Source organism: Netta rufina (genome assembly GCF_964035555.1).
Source record: "Netta rufina genome assembly, chromosome: 1".
Lineage (NCBI taxonomy): Eukaryota > Metazoa > Chordata > Aves > Anseriformes > Anatidae > Netta > Netta rufina.
Window position 1 is genome coordinate 94,705,304 of NC_140123.1, and position 24,681 is coordinate 94,729,984.

The window sequence follows — 24,681 nt, forward strand, 5'->3', positions numbered from 1 at the left end:
GGGAAATGGTATACTAGTCTCCTATGTCCTTATGATAGACTTCATTATTAGTGAAAAGTACGTAATAATATGCAAGAGAAAAGTATTAATATTTAAAATCACTACTTGTTATTAGTCTAATAAATCCAACCTTCCATCTTCAGGACTCAACATTGATCTTCCCCAACTGTTCATTCCTGATAAACTGTGAGTTCTCTAGTGGGAGGGGGTGTTTTACAGCCACATTATACAGCTACATGGACACAAATTATTGATGATTTTCACAGTGCTGTGCTTTACTTTGATGATTAATGCTATACAAGAAATTGCTATACATTACCATTAACTTTTTTTTTTTTTTTCTGGCACTCTTGTGCTATTTCTAACGCCAGTTTTCTTTCTTCCTCTTGTTTTGTGGTTTTGTTTTGATTTGTTTTGTTTCTTTTCCACAATAATGCATGAATCTGATGCTGAATGATATGTTATCAACATGGCTTATACCATTAACCTTGACACTGTTGCAGAATATAACCTTAAACCCTTGTCTTAATACTAAATACACTAAATGGTATGTATACAGTTGCGAAGCATTATCTGTTCCTGTCATGAGTTCCAATGTTTCCTATTGCTATGAAATGTGAGCTTTTGTTTGCAAAACTCTGGCTTTCTGAAGTGCAAGTAGTAGTAGGTTTGGTATAGAAAAATTCTTCTAGATTTTTATACCAAATATAAGCCAGTACTGGGATAAAACAAAAATGAACAACCCCCTCTCTTGTCATATCATAGTCAAATAGCATTGTAAAACTATGTCTATACTGTCAAATAACATCTGGTACGGACTACTCTCACACCATTCTCAGCTCATTGCTTACCCCAGTGCTGTTCATACAGACTCAGCCAAAGAAATATGGTGCCACACTGAATCCTGTCCCCAGCCATCTCAGCAACTACTGCAGGCCACCTCACACAGAAGCCAGCACCTTGCCCCAGAGCTGAGACAGGGAGCAAGGAACACCTATTTGAGGTTACTGTCCATTAAAGTTATATCTTGGAGGTAATTTGCTCTGTTTATATCTGGGGGAGAAAAAGCTGCTTGTGTAGAAAGTCAGCATTTGCATACTCATGTCCTATAAGTCACTGTCTCCTGACCTCAACAGGGGCTTAGGCACAGCTCCCACACATATTTTTAATAGAAGTTGATACCCAGTACTTTTCCCTTCATCTGGAATTGTCAGCTGTGAGCATCTAAAATGTTTGCATTTTAAAGACAGCTGTGGTGTAATAGACAGGTAACTGGTAGCTGTGCTTACCCACAGGGCTGAGAATGAGTCACTAAAGAGGCTTGTATAGTTTCTGGGATCATAAGGGTCAGAGTAGCCATAACAACTTCTCAGAAACAGCTAACAGGGTTTTAAAGGTTTGTGAAGGATTGACATTTTTAATTTAACCCAAACTCTTGCACTAAATTCAGTAGGTGAGATGCAGATTCCAAGAGGTCATACCCTCTTGGGCATCAGTCCCTGTTAAGGGGAACTCCAGCAAATCTGAGGGTTTGACCAAGACTGACCAAGCCATCTGCCAAAGCAGGCTTAGTTACTGCAAATACAAGTGTATGACACAAGAAAACAAAGCAGACTAAAAATTTGAGTTCAAAAACGAGTGACAAAGACAAGCAGGTTTGAGTGGGAGTCCCTCACACACCAAAGGGAAAAAACAAACAAACAAACAAACAGTATTTCATTCAATTCATTTAGTTGTCAGGTCCAATATCAAGTCATTCATTCAAGCTTCCATTAGAAATTCATCTCTCTCTAAATAAGCTTTTTTTCTTTTTTTTTTTTTTTTCCAGTATATTTTTTCTGTGTGATGGCCATTTCCACACATTTTGTCAGAAAACCTGAACACATACGCAAATTATAGTACAGAGCATAAAATGGGAGAATTTCTTTCTCCATTATCACTGTGGATGAATAAGTTCCATTACTCCAACCAAATACAAATGCATACACAGATAAATAAATATGTTTCATTCTTCAAAGTTAATACAGTCCAGAGACTACAGGAAACAAAAAATAATAACAAGGGCACTGGCTATTTAGAAGCAAATATATATCCCTAAATACAATAGAAATATGTGAAGGAGTAATGTCCTTCCCTCACATTGCCACTTGCGCTCAAGTGTATTTTTTATATATATATATATATATATTTGTTTTTTATTTTGTCTGTTCCCCCAGGAGAAGCCCAAAAGAGAAACAGAGATGGCCAAATTGACAGAGTCAATGAGTGAGTACAACAAATAGGAAGTTCAACTACTTTCTTTTTCCATCTGTTCCACTGCCTCACATAACACCACAAAAACAGAAAATAGTGCTTGCATTCAGGGATCTCATTCCAACCCTGTCTTCACTCCTAATTTCATCATAAATCATTCCACTCCTTCCAAAGAAAAAGAACCCCTACAGGAAGGACTTCTATTTTCTTCGTTCACTGTTTAAATCAGCTGTGTTTGGATATAAATCCAGCAGAACTCCTACTTCTTGTTTAACTTCATGAGCCGGAATTTCACTTCAAGAGAATGTATCTACTTGTGTATGTAATGAGTGCCTAATTTATTATATTCAGGTTAGAGTGTAAATTTCTTCATTAGCTTACAAAACGACCCACTAAATCCAGTGCAATTATTCAGGATTGTTACCTATGCAAGATTTATCCAACAGGAATTATGCCCAGAGATATTTGAGAAAAACTTTCCATTGATTTCACTGGTTTCTAAGACACATATATTGTCTTGAATATGCAACCCGGAAGTCATTTGTGCTTCCTCTTTAATACCAGATCCAGATAATGGATTAATGCTTATAAACACTTAGCTGAGAGACTCAGACAGGATAATCTATTCCAGAATAAGATTTGGAGAAAATTTAGGAAGAAATCCTGGCAAACAACCATCTCTTTCCCAAAACAAATCTAACTCCATAGCCTACGGAAGCTTAAGTAAATTGTCCGGAAAGAGAGAAATCTTTTACTCTGTTTAACCAGAACCCATAGAAAGACGGAAACACAGACATACATAAGACTCATTTACATTAGAAAGTTATTTCCTGTTGTTGTTATTGTTGTTGTTTGTTCTGAAAAGAACTGTTGTTAGGGCAGCACTCCCATGCCTTTTTGCTATCATGTTTGCTCTGCTTCCTTTTGAAAACATTGACTGTATTTCTTTACATATGTTATTGCAAGGTAGAATAACCAATGTTAGCTATAAAAATGTATATATTATTTCAGTATCAGAAGTGATCTATCCCACAAAAAAATTCTGCAGACCTGGGAGAAACAATAGAGGCATCAAAGCATCCATGTACTGGAGACCATATTCCTAAAGTTTTGTGCACACGTACAGAACTCAGAATTCAGTCTAAGAGCTCCCCTCCAAACTGTGAGTCTTACTAAGCAGTAGCAAACTGCAGGGAACAGTATAAGATACATGGCAATCTACTGATGGGTATTTAAACTCTAGTAAAGCACTGGCTGGAGTTCTTTCCATTGATCTGTGCACTGATATCTGAATGCTGCTGTGTCTATTTCTTGTCCCCCACTCTGCTTCTAGTAAGACCAGGCAAAATTCAGGTTTCTAAGGGAGGCTCATAGATGATATTTTCAGTTTTTCGGAACAACAAGATCCACATCCCTATGCCTTGTCAATTATTAGTAAGTAGAAAGAATTATTTCTCAGTGGTGCAACAAAATCTATGAGGTAACAGAGGAAAGATCAACAATACAGTTTAGCAAGGTCCAAAAGGACAAAAAAAAAAAAAAAAAAAACAGACCCTCTAGAAACTTTGTCCTCTTCTCTGGCATAAAGAATAATATGCTCCACTAATTTCTATGGATGTACAATGTCATTCTTAGTATCATCCTGGGACTCCATCATTTCTCTGGCTTTAATGGATACTGGGTAGCTGTAGAATGATGCCCTAATGGGTGGAATGGAGATAGATGGGATGATGGAGGAAAATGTTATCAGAAGTGGAAGGAGATAAGTAGTATCTTTCCTGTGCTTTAAGTATCGGATGGGCTTTGGACAGCCTTTCAAAGACAATGTGAGAACCTCACCAAAAAGATTTAGGTGAATGCAAGCGACTTTCTGAATGTCTTGAAGAGCAAAAGGACTGTCATCCATAAAAGTCCATAATTGATCAGGAGGTGTTCAAAAATACACTATGCAGCTCCCTTAGGATTCCTGTTTTCCTTGTGAATGATTTTTATTTTGCTTCTTTTAAATATTTACTGCTGCTTCATATGAGTATTTGTTCATACTTCATGCAAATATTTTATGAAATTTTCCAATGGATTCATAAAATTTTAAAATATTTTTAGTGTAAGTCACATGCTGGAAGGAAAAACCTCACTGAATATACCACAGTGCTCATGATAAAGCTAATGCAGATTAAAAGAAAAAAAAATGGAACGGTAAAGCAGCAAACTGCCATATGGGCAAAACAGGTCAAATAGTTCTTAAAAAAAACAAAGGGTGCTTAGACCTCTGGTTTGGATTGCAGAGCCTTTTTCTTGCAACTGAGAAAATAAATAAAGGACTCCAGAAATAGTTTGTTCATGGCACTAGTATGGCAAAATGATTATTTGCCCTTCACCCAAAAGCTCTACTTCTTCTCTCTTTCCTCTTCACCTTTTTGCACAATTCCAAAATTAATATATCACCTTCCCTCCACTTCTCTATTTTGTTCTCTCTACCAAAATGCTATGATGAAGTTACCAAGCAAGTTACCAAGGACCTATATGATGATGGAAAGATATGAGGTATCATGACAGAGCCCTGCACTTGTGTGTGTTGAGGAAGCAGTCTGCCTTGGGGGTTAAAGTAAGAAAATAAAAAAAAAAAAGAGAGAGAGAGAGAGAGAGAGAGAAATCATTCTGATATAACAGTTAAAGTGCAAACTAGAAAAAAATGCTGTGCTAAATTTATTTAGGATAGTCACTAAGAGCTGATATATAAGCAGAAATGTGTAGCACACAAGAGCACTCTTTGCCCCAAGTTATTATTTTACAACACTTGTACAAAATTAATACAAAGCCACCATAATTGCATTGAGCCCCAAGGAAATGTCCAAGAATTCCTTTATAATGCCTTAAAATCCATATGCATTCTGAAATTTCTTTATAGCTTGAGCTGGGCAATTTACCTCATATAATCTTAGAATATTTGAAAGCTGAAGTACAAATGAAACCAGGAACCAGAGTGTTTTCCTAATGCTTTTCTTTTTCTTCTGTTTTTCTCCTGCTTCCCATGCACTCTTGGTCATTTTTAAACCAAATGATGGTACTATCTTTGTTGGGAATACCTAAAGCTCAACAAGCAACGTAGTAGAGTAAATATTAAGCAGCACAGGGAGGTAGCAGAAGTTTGGTCTGCTGTATTTAGAATTACAGAATCACAAAATGGTTTGGGTTGGAAGGGAAAGACCACCTAATTCCTGCCCCCCTGCCATGGGCAGGGACACCTCCCACCAGACCACGTTGCCCAAAGCTCCATCCAGCCTGGTCTTGAACACCTCCAAGGATGGGACATCCACAGCTTCTCTTGGCAGCCTGTGCCAGTGCCTCACCACCGTCTGTGTAAAGAATTTCTTCCTTATATCTAATGTAAATCTACCCTCTTCAGTTTAAAGCCATTACCACTAGTTTTATCATACACTCCCTGGTAGAGTTCCTTTCCAGCTTTCTTGTAGGCTTCCTATCAGTACTAGAAGACCACTATAAAGTTTTCCCACAGCCTTATGTTTTCCAGGCTGAACAACCCCAACTCCCTCAGCCTGTCTTCATAGGACAGATGTTCCAGCCTTCTGAACATCCTCATGGCCCTCCCCTGGAATCACTGCAATAGGTCTATGTCCTTCTTGTGCTGGAGGCCCCAGAGCTGAACACAGTGCTCCAGGTGGGGTCTCACAAGAGCAGAGTAGAGAAGGAGAATCCCCTCCCTTGACCTGCTTGCAACACTGCTTTTAATGCAGCCAAGGGTACAGTTGGCTTTCTGGATTGCAAGCATGCCCTTGCCAGCTCATCTGCATTGCAAGCATTTACTGCCAGCTCATGTTGAGCTTCTCATCAACACCCTCAGGGCTGTTCTCAATCCATCCTCCACCTAGCCCATATTTGTGTTTGGGATTGCCCCAACCCAAATGCAGGACCTTGTATTTGGCCTCTGTGAGGTTCACGCAGGCCCACCTCTCAAGTCTGTCAAGGTTCCTCTGGATGGCATCCCTTCCCTCCAGCATGTCAACTGCAACATACAACTTGGTGTCATCAGCAAACTTGCTGAGGATGCACTTGACCCTACTGTCTGTGTCACCAACAAAGTTAAACAGCCAACATTAATTTGTCCAATATGAAATATTAGATACTTCAGAGAAACATCCTGTACTGAACTATTCAGTCCTCAGAAGTGATCACCATTTTGAATAAGAATTTTTATAAGACCCTTAGTGAGCAGCCAAATACAGTGATACCTTGGCAGTAGCTTAGAAAATTCCTTTTAGGTCCCAGTATTAAAATGCTGGAAAAAATCTCCTCACCAGTTTCTCCTCCTGCTATTCATTTAGTCACAGTGTGCATCATGTTCCTGAGCTGCCTCAGGTGAAAGAAACCTGTCTACATCATAGCCCCTAATAAGCAACTATGAGATGTCTGTCTTATGTCATGGGCTACCTGGATTCTCCTTTTGCAACATGATGGCTCTTGGGCTTGGATAGCAGCTGCAAAGCCCTCCTCAAGCTCCTGTTATCTCCAAAAACCCTGCCAGGGCTGTGTTCTTTCTTGAGGAACAAGTGCACTTGTCCCTTGTCTTTCATCCAGACCTATCTTTGAGGCTTATTGGTTTACAGACAAGTTTGGAAAAACTTTTCTCCCTAAGGTAACATGGAGGTCCAAGGTCTCAACTATGAATTATGCAGAAGCATGGATATAGGGTGCCATATGATGACTGCAGCATAATCAATGTGTGACATGAGCAGTGTGAACTTGCTACAGGTTACAATCAGAAATGGGCATAGCTGGTTACCTTGAACCAGTTAAACAGAGAAGTGACATCCAATTAAGATGCCCTCAGGCAGTGAAGGTATGTCAGAAAAGAGTCATACTTGTTCTGGTTCTCAGTTAAGCCACAGTTAAGCTCCTGTGTTAGACCAGTCAGAAGCAGAAGAGTTGGTCAAAACAAGGATGTTTCTTCATTTGTTAAAAATACATACATGTATATCCCAAACGTCTGTAATTATACTTTCAATGTTAGTGAAACAATGAAGACCGAGACCTTAGATTACTCTGAATAGAACCTTCTAAATTATGTTTGCCATTAATTTTACTCGGAAAGAAAAAAAAAAAAATGTTTCAAGTTAATTTTAAAGACTTTTCAGGAGCACACAAACGCTAGGAGAGGTCTGTTTTGTGATAGAGTGCTTTTCACTAAAGTTCTCTTTTTATCTCCAACATCTAAATCTGAAGTGTCCCTAGTGCTCTCACACTTGTAGAGAGGCTTTATGAAGAGAAAAAATATTTCTGCTTTGAATTACTTTAAAGTGACAGCATTTTCAGATTTACATGTACTAGGGTAGTTTCTGAATATTATTATTTTTTTTTAGCAATTCTAATTATTTTGAGTTTTAAAACAGAAAAGAGTATGGTACATTACAGTAAACACATATCCAATATACTATATATTGGTATAGAATATTGTGAACTTTCTACTTTATTTTTTTTTCCCACTATACTGCCCTCATTTTCTTTGTGGTTTTGTTAAGAAACATGACCCTCTTTACCATCACATCACAAGCTGGTGGTACATGTGTAAATGCTATCTGGTGTGAACACAACACCAGCTGTACACACAGAGTATTAGGAATTTGAAGAAATGATCCTAAAAGCTGCATTTCTGTCTTGAAGAGAAATCTAGAAGATTTCTAGAAGATCTAGAAGACTGATTCTTTCGCCTCAGAAAAGAATTTAAAGTACAAATATCCAGTCCAACATTTTCCACTGATGTTACATGTGATTAATTAGAAAGAGCAGATTTTTACTTGGCAAAATTCAAGTGCAAAAACTCCAGAGGGTTCAGAAAACTCATACATAAAGTGACTTACATGTGTGAGAAAGTTACAGACATTTATTTTCAAGATACTCAGTTATCATTTCAGGGTTAACCTTTTTATAAGAGCATGCCAATAGTAGAATAGTAAGTTTGTTTTTTTTTTTCCAAAATATGCATTTTCATCATCTCTTACATTTTCAGTAACAGAAGAGCTCTGCTATGATAGATATTTCTGTAAAAACAGTTTCATAGAAAATATTAAGTCATAGAGCTACTTGTTTAATTAAATAGAAGAACTAATTACTGTTGACTTGAAGGTATACATAGATTGACATAGTTTCTTTCAAAATTGATTACTTAAGACTTTGGTCAAATTTAAACTACAAATAACCAGAATGTGTATTTTGTTATTATTGTTATTATTTCATCAGCAGTTAACTAACGTATATAATGAAATGAACAGAGAGAACTGTGCTATTATAATTAAACAAAAATACAGTTTATTCCATATAGTAAAGGTCACGTTTGGACAGTAGAATGAGATTCTGAAACAGAACTTCATTATGCAAGACAGCAGAAAGTCCTTTTGTTTCAGTGCTGCTTTAGAAGGGGTTTAGGAGAACTATGAAATAATAACTGCCCAAGATACAATAGAAACTTGTCTTAATCAGGAAGATGATTGACAGTATTTCTAGTACTGATTATAAAATAATGTGAAGAGTTTTTGCTCTTCATTCTCTTAGGTTCCACGTGTCTTTCCTTTAATTTCTCTCTGCAAGTATGAGGGAAAGAAAAATTACTTTTTTTTTTTCTAAATGAAAATGAAGACTCTCATATATTCCTATGATTCCAGAAGCTTAGTACTACTTTATTAAGCTAAAATTTCTGTGAAAATTAAACTCAAATTATCAGGAATGAGAAAACCAAGAGCTGAATTATAAATGAAGTAATAATTTCTGATTGTTTTTGAATTTCTTTTTCCAGAAAGAAGCTGTGAGTGTAGATAGGCTATGTTATTGAAGTGCATATTATTGAAGTACAGTATTTCCTGTTACCTACAACTTTAACAACAACAAAAAAAATCTATTCAGGCTGCTTTTTGCATGAGAGGTGTGTGTTTCAGTCCTACCATTAGTTTTTATTCACTCAGGCTTAATCATTTCTAAGACAGAAGCTATAGTTTGTCTGACAATATCTAAGAATTTTCAGTGCCTTTGCTTTGCATTGTTATGGTTCATATCACAGTGGAGCTAGGTTATTACAGTCATATGCTTCCTAAAGTAAACATTCACCTTCTACACTAAAACTAAGTGGTCTAGGCACAAAGACATTTGGGAAAAAAAAAAAAAAAAAAAATCTTCCCACAACACCACTCTCTACAGAACTCAAACAGTCATATCACTACAACATCTGAACAGCACAGTGAATCTGGATGAGATTAGGTAGGAGGGAGAATTAGGGAGAAGAGACTCTTCAAAGAAGACACAGATGTTGTTGGACATGACTGGACTTTAAGCTTGTGTGGAAATTTAATATCAAATGCAAAAGTTACTTCAGATTTTAAGTACCAGTTTTTAAGGACCTCTTTTTGGGACTATGCTGGCAAAAATTAGGTGGCTAAAGTCCATGTTGAGGCGACATTACCTCATTCATATACCCTTATAATAAGCTATGTCACATACAGACCAGTCAGCATTGCGCAAGCACTGACAGTTCTGTATCTCTAGCGGTTTTGTGCTTGGTTTCACAATTTGAATGCTCTCCTAATACAGAACTTTTCTGTATTTATTTAACATGTGCTTAAATCTTCCAAAGGTGCTATTCATTAACAGATTTTGTTTGGAGAAGTGAGCATTATGTAGCACTGAAAGAAAAGCCCTCACTGTACATGTAAAAAAGTAGGAAGTTCATATTCACATAGGATAAAGAAGACATTAAAAATGTCTGAGACACCAATCAATTGTCTTCACGGTGAGCAGTCGAGATGAATGAAATGGTGAAAAGCAGGATCAATGTTTCTGAAAGCTGTAGAAAACTATTTAACTTAGATGTGACTTATTGAGCTATCAAGCAGATAAGAGACCATAATGGATTTTAGTTCTAGGAAATAAACATAACATGATCAATAGCAAAGAACTGTTCAACAAAGAACAATAGCAAAGAACAGGTCAACTGTTAACAGAAAAACAATCCAGGAAAAAAAGGGGGGGGGAGTGGGGGAGAAAGATGGTATCTGAGATATACAAGAACAGCTGTTTATAAGGTAGCACCACAAACATATTGGATTCTTAAACTCTTAGACTTTGAACATGAGTTGCAAAGGTCTCCAGAATCAATGTCTGGAAACCTCATAGGACATGGTATGATAAACTATTTGATGTGAAAGAAAAATATCCCACTGTATTGCAAAAAGAGAGCAGTTGCATTATTCAATATAAACAATAAGTGAAAGGTCTTATCATGGTATTTTTGACAGATTTCTTTTAAAAGTCTACAATCAGATATTAAGCTAACCCCTAAAACTAGACTATATTGTCCCTGCATTTTTCACCTGCCTCCATTGCTCTTCAAACATTTGAGAGGGTATATCAGGGACCGTATTAACAATATTACAGACAAAACAATACCTACAAGTTAAGTTCTCTCTTGTGTACAGCACACATCAAATCATTATTTCTGAGCCAGTGCCTGTACTCATACCTCAGGCTCTGCCAACTTTATTTACCACTATTTCTTTTGCCATAAAATATCTTGAACTACATGCAGGAGAAAACCAAAAAGACTCCAGTGAGAGTCATTCCCAGCAATAAATGAGCTGTTAAAAAAAATAAATAAATAAAAATGTGCCGCACTGTTTCCTTTCAGATGCACAAACTGGACTGCAGTGATTGTGCAAAGTGGCTCTTCCACAGTCCAACATCTGTCTACTACAGAATCCAGTGTTTCCCCCTTTGCCATCCCAGTCAGATACATTGTACAGACATATCTCTCTGACAGAAAGGAGGGCACAGTTTTGTGCACCTCTCTGTTAGAAATATGAACTGCATGAAACTGATGTATAATTAGAGATTGCTCCTTTTTCCTACTATCATCCTTTCTGTAAATAATTCCCCTACTTTCCCTCTTCAAATATTTGCCGTCTTACAAAAAACATACTCTAACCCCCTTTATTTAAACTGTAGGGTTAGATTTTATAATCACAATTCAACATTCAGTGTCTCGAGTCTTTGTCAATCTTTGCTAAGCACCTTCCACTTTGTCATTATTGTAAGCACACTTCTTAATCCATATACCTATAAGCAAAATGATGAAAAGCAGTAAGGCTTGCTGAAAAGAAAAATATTACTGGTAGCAGCTGCAGAAGACATGCAGTTCTTACTCACCTAATTGGCAATTAAAAATAAATGCTTAAGAAATATGGAGTTTCTTTAACTCTTAAAACAGGAGTAGCAGCAACAAAGTTACCTTGAGAAGTGTAGCTCTTGCATTTGTATATCCCATTTCATCTGGAAGTCATCTGCTGGATGTTGGAGTCAGAACCCAAATATGACTTTCTGATGTTAGTTTGCCTTAATATCTTACAACTTCTTTTGAAATAAATAATTAAATAAATGTTGGACTAAGTGAAATTTTCAGAATCAGTATTTATACAAAATAAAACTCCATGTTTCCTCAGGACAGACACGGCTCAACAGATAGAATAGTACCATAGATAAGCACACTACTATTTACCCTACTTGACAGCACCAGCTTGTGGAAAGGGGAGCTGGTGAAAGATAAGTTTCAGAAAATCTTAATGCCATCACATTTAGCAACACATCTGAGGAAATACTTTCACAGAGCATGTAGTTTATGAAAGAGTTTGTCACAAAGTACTATAGAGTAGGCAAAGAGTTTAAAGGAATTCTGGCTGGCATGGAGTACAAACATTCAGTGTATTAATTCATATATTAAAATATAAGGAGTTAGAAGGTGATAATCCACATACAGAAGGAAGTGATACACTAACCTATGAAAACTAGGTAAAAGTTATTCTGTGAACGGTTTATCCGTCTGCTTGATAAACTGCTTTATATCTCCCTCTTCACCACTTATTACCATAACTATTACTGGCCCTACAAAAGGAGTATCATTAAGTAATTATAAGATAACTTTCCCCATCTTCTTGTAACTTTAAGGCCAAGTACCCTTTTAATCCATCATCAGTATGGGCCACCTGGGGCTACCTAAGCAGTTGCAAGAGCTTTAAGTACAGCTACAAAATTATTTCATTTTTTTCCCAATACCTTAGAGATCCTACCAAATAACCAAAGAGGGCCAAGGTAGCAGCTTGTAAGGAGACAAAAAACAATGACATGTCTGAAGCTGTAAGAGTTGCTGGCCACCATCACAACAGTTTTCACTGAGACCTGTCCTTCCCTATCTGGGTCCTTCCTCACCTTGTTAACATGGGAGCTGAGAGCAGTATAGCCAAAGAGACTAGAGACAAACTTCACAATACTGTTGGCTTGCAAAACACAGTCTTTTGTCCTGACATCCATCAAGTCACTAATGTTTTAATTGTATGTAAGTGACTGAGTTCAGACATTTGATGAAATTTAATTGGTTATTTTATCTCAGAGGTCAGATTTTATGGTTCTGTCCAACTCCAAATCTATGTCTATAAATTTTCACGCAGCTCACAATCTATGCACAGAACAATATAAGGCTCTGTTCTACTACAATTGATTGTGAATGGCATACAGAGATGATTATGCTCCCAAATCATGATACTTTAAATTACTGCTTTAGTTCATTCACAAGAAACAGAATGATTGTCATCATCTGACAAATTTATCTTTGTCAAGCTGAGTCTACTATCTGTATATTGCAGGTTTCTTCTGTTGCTCCTAGGAACTTATGCAATGGAGTCACGTCACACGTCATGAAGGGTTCACTTATCTAGCTGTAAATCAAAAAGACAACAAATAGCACAATTACTTGTCCTTAAAAGTGGTACATTTTGTTGAGTTTAGAAAACCTATACTTTCACTTGACAGGTTTGGGAGGCAGTTTAAATATCTTGTTCTGCTCCATTTTCTCATATTGTTTGAACAGTTATTTTAATGATAGGCAAAGAATAATATCCTCCAAAACCTACTGAAACATAGAATACCATATTGGAGTACATTTTCTTCCTTTTTTTTTTTTTTAATAAGGCAGAAAAGATCTACAGACCTCCTGCTAAGTCAGTTTGTTTCCTATGGTATATTGCTCTCGCATGTATTTGAGTGTCTTTTTGGTGATAACATTTTTATTTAGGGGAGTACTACTATTTAAGGCGCAAGTAGCTCATGCTGTTGTACTAATTTGTGGGTGAATGTTGCATATTTTTAGTACCCATTCAATCACATGTGCTGTAATGTTTAAAAATGAATTCATGAAAAGCATGACACAAAACCCATTAAAGTGAAGAAAAAAAACTCCTACTGTTTCTCCTACATCCCTAATTTTATAAGGTGCTCATGAAATTAACATGAAAAGGAAGGAAAGAGACTTATGAACTCATTTAAATGATTTCTTTACACGAGCAACTACGACCAAGTAGAACTCTGCATTAAGGTACGACCCCCCACAACCACCAACCATGGAGAGCAGTCCACACAATGGAAAGACTGACAATGTCAAAGTCATGAGCCTGTGATCAGTTTTGAAAACCCAGTGTTATCTTGGTTCATTCAGTGCCCTTGCAAATGATCTTTTGGATTTTGTCGTGCACTTGATTGACATTCACAGAACTTCCCAAGGCTGCTGACAACAACAACAACAAAAGCTTGCAGGTATAAGGAAAACATTATAAACAACCAAATTTCAAAGTAGCTTAAAATGGTGTAATTTTAAAGTAAATTTCTTCAATTCAGAACAGTTTGCCTTTCTTCTGTTGTAGATCTGAAACAACCATGTAAAAAAATGTTGGACAGGTAGACTGGTAGCAGAGCCTGAGTCAGGCTGTTGGCACACTTCTGTTTGCTGTTCAGAGACACCTGTTGACCTTTGAGCAGATGGCTATGAAGAACAATCAGTGTTCAATAGCTGAGTCTAGTCCTCTGAGATCCAGAAACATGAGGAATAGGAGGCGGTGGACTCCATAGCCAATTTCACAACCTGAATGTTTAACTACAAAGGATGAATCTTTTGTCCAAGAGTTTGATATAAAGCCCTGAAGAAACATTGTTGGGAGTGCAGGGCAGGTAACCATGGGCATTAGGTTTCATTTTGTGCAAGTGATTTCATAAAAGATGGTGTGTCGAGCATTTACATATGGGCCATTTGCGATAGGTATTAGTTCCTTCCTCAGACACCCCACTGCTTAGAACTGGTTTGTTGACTCTTTCTGCCTCACTAGGAGAGTTCAGTTCCCCATGGAACGTTTGATTCCTTCTGTGTTTTGGATGTTACAACTGTAAGAAAACCCTTCTCTTCTCCTTCCTTTCCTTCCTCCTCCCCACTTCCACTTCTGCTTCCAAACCCTTGACAGAAGAACTTGCAGATCTATTTCTTCCCACTCAATAGCAGAAGGTCTGGAAATACTTCTTAAATGCAGTTGAAATTGGTCAATAGTTTAAATATTTTAAAGTCATAACATTGAGGAATAAACAAAATCAATAACAGCATATGTCTTAGAAAACTAGTTTAAAAATCCAAGGTATATTAAACTTGAGAAAAGCCTTTCCAGTAGTCCTTGCAATTGTTGTTGATTAATGAAGTTATCTTTTTTTCCATGGCATTAAACAAACAATCATAGTGGAAGAATTTAATAATTTAAGAATAAGATAAGGCCATAAACCAAGAGAATTATACAAAATTTATATTGTACAGAGAAAATATTGTACACAGAAAGTAAGTGCTGAGAATATGTATTTTTAAGTTCAGTAGTGCCATTAGGTGATGAGTCTTAATTTTAAGAAACTCTTTTCAAACATTCTTTGGAACAGAAGAGAGGTATACCACTGTGACAAAAGCAATGTTTTTCTTTAAAAAAAAAAATAAAATACTCTGAAATGGGGGCTGGGGGGAATCTCATCTTTATCAAGAGATTATAATTTCAAATTAAGTCTGCATTGTGTGTTACTATAGAAACTCCCATTTTGTGACATGTTTATGGGAAAAAAAAAAAAAAGTCAAAAATTGCATCTTAATGAATGTGGATCACACATAAGCTTCCTCAATATAGCAAAATGAAAAAGAAGTTTCTAACAGAAAATGAATAACTACCCAAAATAAGGTGAGCTAATTAAGGTCATGGGGAAAGGACATTAAATCCTGAAGTGACATATGTCATGTTCATTTTTCAACACTTGTCTCCGCCTCACAGATTATGTATTAGATACTGCGGGAGTCTGATGGATTGAGAGGCTTGTTGCCATGGCAATATTTGCTGCTTTGCTGGTATTCCCTACAGAAAGTAAAGGATTTTTTTCCTACTCAGTTAGACAAATTGGCTATATATAGCAAGAGATGTTGGAGAACTGAAACAGCAGAATCTGGTGGGGGCAGGCTGGGGGAAGGACTGACATTTATAAGTTTAAGGAATCACAATAGACCATATATCTTTGAGGAGTGAGGGAGGTTGCTGAAAGAAGGAAAGAGGGAAGGAAAAGACAGGGGAGAGAGGGAAGGAGAAAAGGAGAGAAGGAGGGGAAAATGCTTATATATTCATAATATATCTTGCTTTTAGGGGCCAGGAAGCCAGAAAAGGAGAATAGGTACTGTTGCCTAAGAGGAAGCTACAACTGCTGTTTTACTATGCTTGAGATGGTTTATAGCTTCAGGGAGAGCTAAAAGGTAAAAAAAAAAAAAACTCTCAAATGGGCAAAGAAACAATGGAATTGCTTACCACTGAAATTGTCAGTATAAATCACAATTTGAGCTCCATATATAAGCCTCCTTCTTCTTTCTGTTCCTTTTTTTTTTTTTTTTTTAATCTTTGCTCACAGCATTTTTAAAGCAAGGTGTTGATACAATTTCCACCCTCCACTTGGCACAGTGAAAGCAAATGTGCTTCAGTCAGATGTTAGGGAGTACTGTCTCTTATATATGGTTCTGTCTGTTGCTTAGAGGTGTAGGAAGAGTGTGACAATGTGGTTTCATTTTAATATTAGCCCATCTCAGCCAAGTATCTACAGATTACTGCAGAAAAGGAGAAAGAATAAAAAAAAAAAAAAAAAAAAAAAAAAAAAGGAAGAAAAGAAGGCCTCTTTTCCACTCTTATCCCTTTTATACACAGAAGTGCACCAAGCAAGCTACAGTATTTGCCTTGAGGCTTAGAAAAAAAAAAAAACACTATTCCAATAAGACTGATCAGGCAGCTCTAACTGTCTTTATTGCTAATTCACTTGCAGTGCCCCTATCCACTGTTTCTTCTTCCCTTTCACGGCAGACATCCATTACAGTTTTTAATTTTTAGAGTATCAGATGCATATAGTGACCTGTAGAAAAGATGATCTATGGCAGATCATTAATACAGTCCTTGCCCTGGAGAGTTCACATGTACTAGAAAGAAGACCAAAATGACGAATGTGTACATGTATTTCAGTGACCAATACTGATGGGTAGTTTCATGACTATGGTTCATCCTGAGCAAACCCACTTTTAAGGGGTGCCAGGTGACAGAGAGAAGAGCAGACCTATAACAGGGCTCTGATTTCTTGTGCATTCTGAAAAGCATAAGAAGCTTTAATTTAATAATAGAAAGGAAAAGTGCTAGCAGAGACAGAAAAAACTGGGAACATGCTTGCAACAGTGAACAATGGAGGGGGATGTGAGAGTATATGTTTGCAGAGGGGAGGAAGGGGAAATCTGAGCAGCAGATTTACAGTGTGTATCAGTCTATGTATATTATACAGAATGTATATTACTGCAGCTTTAGTAATACGATTAGATAGAAAAGATGTACAGGATCATGATAGAAACACTTAACACATAGTGAGGAAAAACAGGGGGAGTTAAAGGTGGTACTAAAATGATGAAATGCTATGGAAACAAAAGGAACAGAGCCCTCTGTTCACACCAAAGACTAGAACTGGAAATGAAGGCAAAAAAGGGCTTTTGAAAGGGAGGAGCAGAGCACAAAATCCTTTCTTAGACATGCTAAGGTTCAGCCGTCAGACCTTAGCAGAAACAAAATAGAAATCAGAGAATTCATTATAGTTCAGTAAAAACAGAGAAAATCTTAATGTCTTATGTTCACCTGTATAACTTCACACAATTCCCACATTCTTTGAGAGTACAGATACTAGAAGACATGTCCTCACATAACTCACCATTCAAAACAACCACACAGAGAGGTAGAGGATGATGAATAAGTATCAGAAGTAGAGAGACTATTGGGACAGATGGAACATGTTAGTGGGATTGGGGCTGAGTGAGCAATGGGGAACAGGACAGATAGAGGCAAGTTCCTATCACCAGCAAATATATTTAACCCACAGAGTTATCAGAGGTTGCTGTGGGAAGGAGTTAAATTGTTGTTGTTGTTGTTGTTGTAGTTGTTGGTTTCATTTGGTGTTTTGGCTTTTTTTTGTCTTTTCCTATGTGGAATGATGTTTCTTTAAAAATAATCCCTGCACTATAAATGCTAATACGCAGTATGTTAAAGAATAAAACATAGTAGAATCAACAAAAGTGAATAAGTGACAGCTTAAAAATAAATAAATAAATAAATAAATAAATAAATAAGGGGGGAGAGAAAATTAAAACTCAATGATGTCAGTGATCCAAAGAGAAAGAACAAGAGACCTGAGATTCAGAAAGAGAAGACTACAGAAAATTCATTACAGATCTACAGAAACATAGAAGGGATTGATGAACTCTGTTGCTGGAACAAACAAATGAAAGAGACTATTAGCAACCTGAACATGAGCAGTTTCAGAAAAGTTGCACAAATGAATGCTTTATAGATGTGGTAGAAAAAGACAGAAAGTTAGGGTTGTCAGAGGTGAGCTGTGTCTATCTAGAAATCTTTTGTCAGTCAGCCTCTCTATGATTAACACTTAGAATGCCAGAAGTATTAACTACCATCATTAATTAGCATCATATCATTAACTAACCATAGTAAATAACATCATTTTAACTGCCTAATCCTCATTATGTTGCTGAAATCTTAGGCATGAACAGTGAGGATCTCGAGTGCATGGCTACAAGGCTGCAGGTTACCCTGCCAAGATTTTCAATAGAAAATAAAATAAAATAAAATAAAATAAAATAAAATAAAATAAAATAAAATAAAATAAAATAAAATAAAATAAAATAAAATAAAATAAAATAAAATAAAATAAAATAAAATAAAATAAAATGACCAGAACAAAGATCTGGATAGGATACGCAGCATCAGGCATTCCCAAGGTGGCAACAGAACAGATGTGGTGCTTTAGTGTTTGTCTCCCACCAGCAGTGGGGAAGCTATTAGAGAATCGTCTGTTATTGATTCACACTGCTTAGAATCCATTTATACTGGCTGGTTTTGGAGCCATTACAATTTACAGTCTGTCATGCAAATTGTTCTTTGTCTGTGAAATATTGATCTATTAGATATACATGCCATGCATGCACAGTGAACACATGGACTCAAAATCCTTGGGGATTTTGCTTTTTAAACAACAGATTATTGCCTACATTCACTAACTACTTCTATGAGCAGCTCAGTAATTTCAGGTTTTAATGTCCTCTTCAACCCTCTTTCCACATAATCAGAGGTAATATTTGATGAACTAGGGATTAGAGACCTGAGGGTTTTTTCATTTAAAATAATGTTATTTTTATGTGCACAAAATATTTCTTAAATACCTTAATAGATATATACACACATATATGCACAGATTTGTGTTCGTATGAATGTATAAGTGTCTTACACAAATTTTGATTAGATAGTTTAGTTCAGAGGAGATGGTGATGGAATGACTGCTTGGGTGGGAATTTGTTTTGATTTAAAACCTTACATTGCCAGTAACATAAAAGAGAAACTGTTTACAGTTGGATCTGTAAATGACAGTGAAGTATGAGAATAGCAGGTAAAAAGCAATTTGGTCTATACATATTCTATACCCATCAGTCTGCAGTGAAAGACTTGAAGCAGCTGTGGTTTCAGAGTGCTTTCAAGCTAGGAATAGCCAGACTTATCATGCCCGGAAAACCTTCAGCTCACAACACCTGCTCATGCATTTCCTCCTGGGTTGTCCTGTGGGGCTTTCAACACTGCGTCAAAGTACTTTGCAGAAAATAAAGGAAGTTATTGCTGTCTTCACCTTGCAGGCAGAAATTGAGACTGGAGCTCAGAATTACCTGCCAAAGACCTCTAGAGAAATCAGAGAGAAGGGCTACCACTAATGATGTCCCAGGTCCCAGTCCTGGCTTCCCAGTTGGCCTTCTGCCAAAGAAGCTAAACTTTAGCAGTGTCAGGTGCAAAAGCTTGGTAACCAAGATTAAAAACAAAATCTCCAGGTCTCAACTGAGCACCCAGGAAATGAAGAGTGTGTGGTTTTAATGACAGCCAACCAGAATTTTAATTAAGTATTTCTGTAACCTTTCAAATAGGAGAATTAGATGAGAGTTGGGGACCGAGAACTAAATAGTCTTCTCATTACAGTGTCATCCTTTTTACACACGTGGATTTTATGAGTGAAAGAGAAATTAGATCTACAACAAGCCAACTTTTTCATTGGATAGGCCTTACATACCCACTAAATTCTATTCCTTCTGCAGATGGAGATTTCTCCAGGGAAAATAAAAATAAATAAATAAACAAACATTTAGAGACTATATTATTGATTACATATGTCCTAACTTTCCTAACTTTTTGGCTTTAAAAAGATCTTTTAATACAGTTGCTTTTGAATACCAGCTCTTCTTTTTAGAAGGGAGAGGAAACTGTCTACCATTGTACCATGACAGGATATACATGGGATGCATGTGTACACCCCAGGAGCAGCAAGCTAAAATACAGATCCCATACTAGTGCAGCAGATTCCCTTGTATGGCACAGAAATAACTGCTTGAATGGCAGAAGGCAGCTCTCATCTTGCTTAAACCAAGCACTAGAGAAACAAAATCTACTAAAATAGCAATGTCTGTGTTAAACATGTACTAGTGGCTTTGCTACATGATCAGGTTAGTCAAGTGGAAAGAGGCACAGTTTGCTCTGAAACTCGGTGCCGATGGGTTTGATGGGCAAAGACGTTGCTGAAGCTGCAATCTGATTCTGCTGCTAGCTCTGACCCATCCCGTGAATGAATAAGCCTAACTTTCAGAAAGAGAGGAAGAGAGGAAGAGAGGAAGAGAGGAAGAGAGGAAGAGAGGAAGAGAGGAAGAGAGGAAGAGAGGAAGAGAGGAAGAGAGGAAGAGAGGAAGGAAGGAAGGAAGGAAGGAAGGAAGGAAGGAAGGAAGGAAGGAAGGAAGGAAGGAAGGAAGGAAGGAAGGAAGGAAGGAAGGAAGGAAGGAAGGAAGGAAGGAAGGAAGGAAGGAAGGAAGGAAGGAAGGAAGGAAAGCATCAAGCCACCTCAGCATGACAGATATCTGCACCTCATTGTAGAGATGAAGGAGGCTGTCAGAGCTCTCTGCACTTGTTGTGGTGGCAGGTGTTCATTGCACTAGAATCACATACAAAGAAGATTCAGATTCTCTTCTTCCTTTTTTTTTTTTTTTTTGGTAAAACTTCTGGGCTACTTCCACCCATGGGTCTTAGAAAGCTGAAGAAACTGGTCCTCATAAACTGAGAGAAATCTGTATGGCAGTTGGTTGTGGTTAAAATGCCTCTTTGGGATTTAACATCAAAAAAAAGTGAGCTGGCAGTATATTTGGCTTTGCACATCATGTGAAAGTCATCTAAGAGAATCACTGGGAATATGTTCTCACAGATACAGTGGAGAGATATTTTAATTTTTCATCTCTAACTGCCTGTAAGACATGTAGTAGATCACTTATTCCTCACAGCAAGGTGGGCAACAGCATTCACTACCACATATGAAAATAAGCATTAGCAAAACACCAAAAAATTCAAGCATAAAAGAGCTACTTGATTTACCAAGCATTTCACATTCACTCAAAAAAAAAAAAAAAAAAAAAAAAAAAAAAGTAAACCAGTTTACTATTTAATTGAAATGAACATACATAAATTCCCCCAAATCAGTTAAACCAGTTTCAGAAAGACATGAGGATCTGCTCTCTTCATGACTTCTCCTGAGGAGGGATATGGCAGAAAGCACTTGTCTTTAGAATACAAGGTTCTCACAATGTTCATGGTAAAATCCAACTATTCAAAAATTATGACCTGTACCCTGTTTCCCTCTAAAAATCCAACATACTAATGTATTTTTATTTTGGATTTGAATTAATGGAGCAGTCTTTATGTACTATGGAGAGAGCAATAAGAATTTCATCTAAAAATGATCTTGAAATATGGTCACACAATGGACTAAGAAAACAGTCTTTCAGGAAGCTGAGTTTCAATGTTTTTTTCCTATTTAACAAAAAATGATAGATCTGGAGTCACTCCAAGTGCACATACATATACAGGTTTTGAAATAGAAATTAAAAGAAATCAATTAGTTCATCTATAACATCTATTCCTACAAAGCAAAATATGCATTTTGTTTTATTTTTCCCAAAATAATTGAAAGTATTAAAATGGATTGCTATCCTTTAGCACCATCTTGAGAATAAAGTGACAAAGATCATACAGTTTATTTTTCTGCAGTAGTCATTTCTTCTATAGCAGCATAGAAAACTGATGGGTAAATCCTCGTTCTCTCTTCCTGTAATCATTACTTCACATTATTTTACATTCTCCCCTCCAAATACATCGCAATAGCAGAGAGTTATGTCACCGAAGGTTATTTGCTACTAGTTTCATTATATAAGCAATACAGTTTAGAAAATGATAGAAAGCTCTGCAGCTACATTGACAACACCTTAATGAATTTTCATTTTAAGATATATTCTAACTAGCTTTGATGGAAGGCAGTACACAAAAGTTATGACCTGAGTTTTTAAAGGTGATAAATATTATGAAGACTATAAAAACATGACAAGCAGGAATTGCTTCTCTGTACCTTATGCAATTATTTATTCCATCTTCATAATATAAATAAAATGTTCCTTGAAAAATCCATCTTAAGTATTATTAAATTAATATTATTAATATTATTAGAGCCTTTTCCTAGAAATAGCTAGCAAAAGCATTCATTTCAGCTCCCTTAATGAATTAGAAACAAAAGGTCATGAAAAAGGAAATAAACAGTTAAACGGAAAAAGCTATATAAATCTCTTATCTTCAAAGTGTACCAAGAATCAATCTTAAGGAGTGTTTACAGAAACCTAGGGTCACATTTGCGTGACACACACATAGGTGTGCACACATTAAGGTAGACAGATTTGACAAATTTTCTAAACATTCACATGCATTACTTCATATATCTGAGGTTGCTAGGGATCTGACATTAACAAAATTAATAATGTATTAACTGAAATTCACTTCATGTGTATTTTAGTAAAATTGTATAGGCAATATTTCAAATCAATGTTGTCTGAGAGATTTTAAGCTTCTGTCATGACAAAATGGTTGTGCAAATACAAATGCAATGGATAAAGCCAGGAGCAGCTCAGAGAGACACCTTTAAGTTTTCACTGACAAAACTGCCAGTGCATCTAATTATTGTGGTCCTGTATTCCTAACAGTCATGCAGATCCTGGTTCTCTCACAAACACGCAACAAAGAGCAATCAATTACTGTGACTTTGCAGGTTGTTTCAGCATTTCTGATCTGTTATTATTTCCCAGTAGCACAACCTAACAGAATGTAAGCTGGACAGCAGCAGGCAGCTTGTGATTCTCAGAGACCAAAGATGTAATTGTGAGAACCACCAAGGAGGTCATCTCATCTCAGCATGAGAAGTTATAGGAAGTTGTGTGCACAGATTCTTTGTTCAGCCTAATAAGCCCATCACAATACTTTGTGAAGACAAAGTGAAAAAGTGCCTTCTTTCCCACCATGCCTCCTTGTCTTGTTCTGCTCCCACTAGCAGAACAAGTTATCATTACTCATATCATAGGGTAGCTTGGAAGCATGGCACCAATGCTCTAACAACTGAGGTGCCTGAGGAAAAACAGGTCTTCTCTGATAGCTTTCCATCTGTCTGTGTTCCCTAACAGGCTTCTGCACCAAGGAAGCCCACAGAGTTTTATTACATGCCCACACTATTTAATAAGGACAAGCGCAGGGATTACATTTGGCTTATGAGGCATTTTGCACTTGTCTGAGAACATACAAATTGAATCATCACCATTTTCCGATTTTAGTGTTTTCTAGACAAGAGGTGGTCATATCTCCTACCACTATGTAGAACTTGGTATGAATGTCTCACCCTCTGAGGACAGCCACTCTGTCCCCTGTGTCTTGTCCTTGCTCCACTTACTGAGAATTCCCAACCATACCACACACAAGAGGGGGAGTGAAAAGGCCAGGAGAATACTCTATCTCCCTATGCCGCTATCAAAAGTATAACATGTTAAAAAATAAAAAATAAAAAATAAAAAAGCAGAAGATTCTGGGATTCTGGTGACAGCATTATTGACGTCAGTAGTGAGTAAAAACCTAGAGTTCTTCCAAAATAATCTACCTGAAAATAAACCCCAGAAAAAGTTGAAAAATGAGCATTCACTTCAGCTAAAGTCACAGATCAGATAAAAGGTGTTTCTTGAATCAAAGGTTCTTCAGTATCTTTTGTGAAGCTTATAAATAAGGAGCTAAAAGTCTAGCAAAAGCCTCTTTGCTCCCATTCTTCCCAAGGACATTTTGGTTTTGGAGCTCAGTGCTATGAAGGCATGAGCAGATTTTTGGTTTCCGTAGTGGCAGTTACTGATGCTGAAGCCAGTGAAACAGCATGTCAGAATCTGTGATACTTCATATTCCAAGGTCAGAACTTTAATCTGTGAGCAAAAGGCAGAAAATAAAAGTATGTATAAATTAAAAAATAATAACTAATCACAGAAAATTATCATTTTAAGGGTTCCCCTGGATATATAACATACAGTTCCCAGATCCAGAAGGCCAAAATTCCCCTGCAAGGAAAAAACACTGTGCATCCGACTCTGCTACCTTCTACAATACTCTTAAACCATTTGCAGCAGTGATGATTCCTGGGTGCAAAGAGGCTGATGCACACAGACATCTTTGTCTTTTGACCCTGCTCAGAGACCACTTCTATCTAGCCTACAAACTAAGCTAGTTCAAGGCAAGTCTTCTAGTTGAACAGTACTTGTACATACTACAAACAGTGAATAGAAAGCTATTTAAGAAAAAAGAAAAGGGAGTGTTTTTAACAATCCATTGTATATGGAGGAGTAAACAAAGCAAAACATCACACAATGTTTGTGCAAATGAACAACATACATGCATTGAGTACTGTAACACTTCACATTACAATCGTAATGACTCTGAGTTGCCTGAATTTTTGCTTTAAAAAATGCATTTGCATTTTCCCCTAGGCTAAAATAACCAACTGCAGGCTGGATTTTGGTATGGCAGTTTTCATGTGCAAGTTCTAATAAAGCCTTGGGAAAAGTCCATAGCA

The 24,681-nt window shown here is 36.8% G+C and overlaps 1 protein-coding gene across 1 annotated transcript in view; it reads left to right on the plus strand.

Moving 5' to 3' along the window:
* Positions 1-2,240: 2,240 nt before the first annotated feature.
* Positions 2,241-24,681, plus strand: part of KCNJ6 (potassium inwardly rectifying channel subfamily J member 6) — a gene marked incomplete at both ends in the record, with an annotated part of 112,025 nt that continues 89,584 nt past the window's right edge. The window contains one exon of the mRNA XM_084291060.1: positions 2,241-2,265. Coding sequence (XP_084147186.1) covers positions 2,241-2,265 — 25 coding nt within the window. The remainder of the gene's footprint in view (positions 2,266-24,681) is intronic.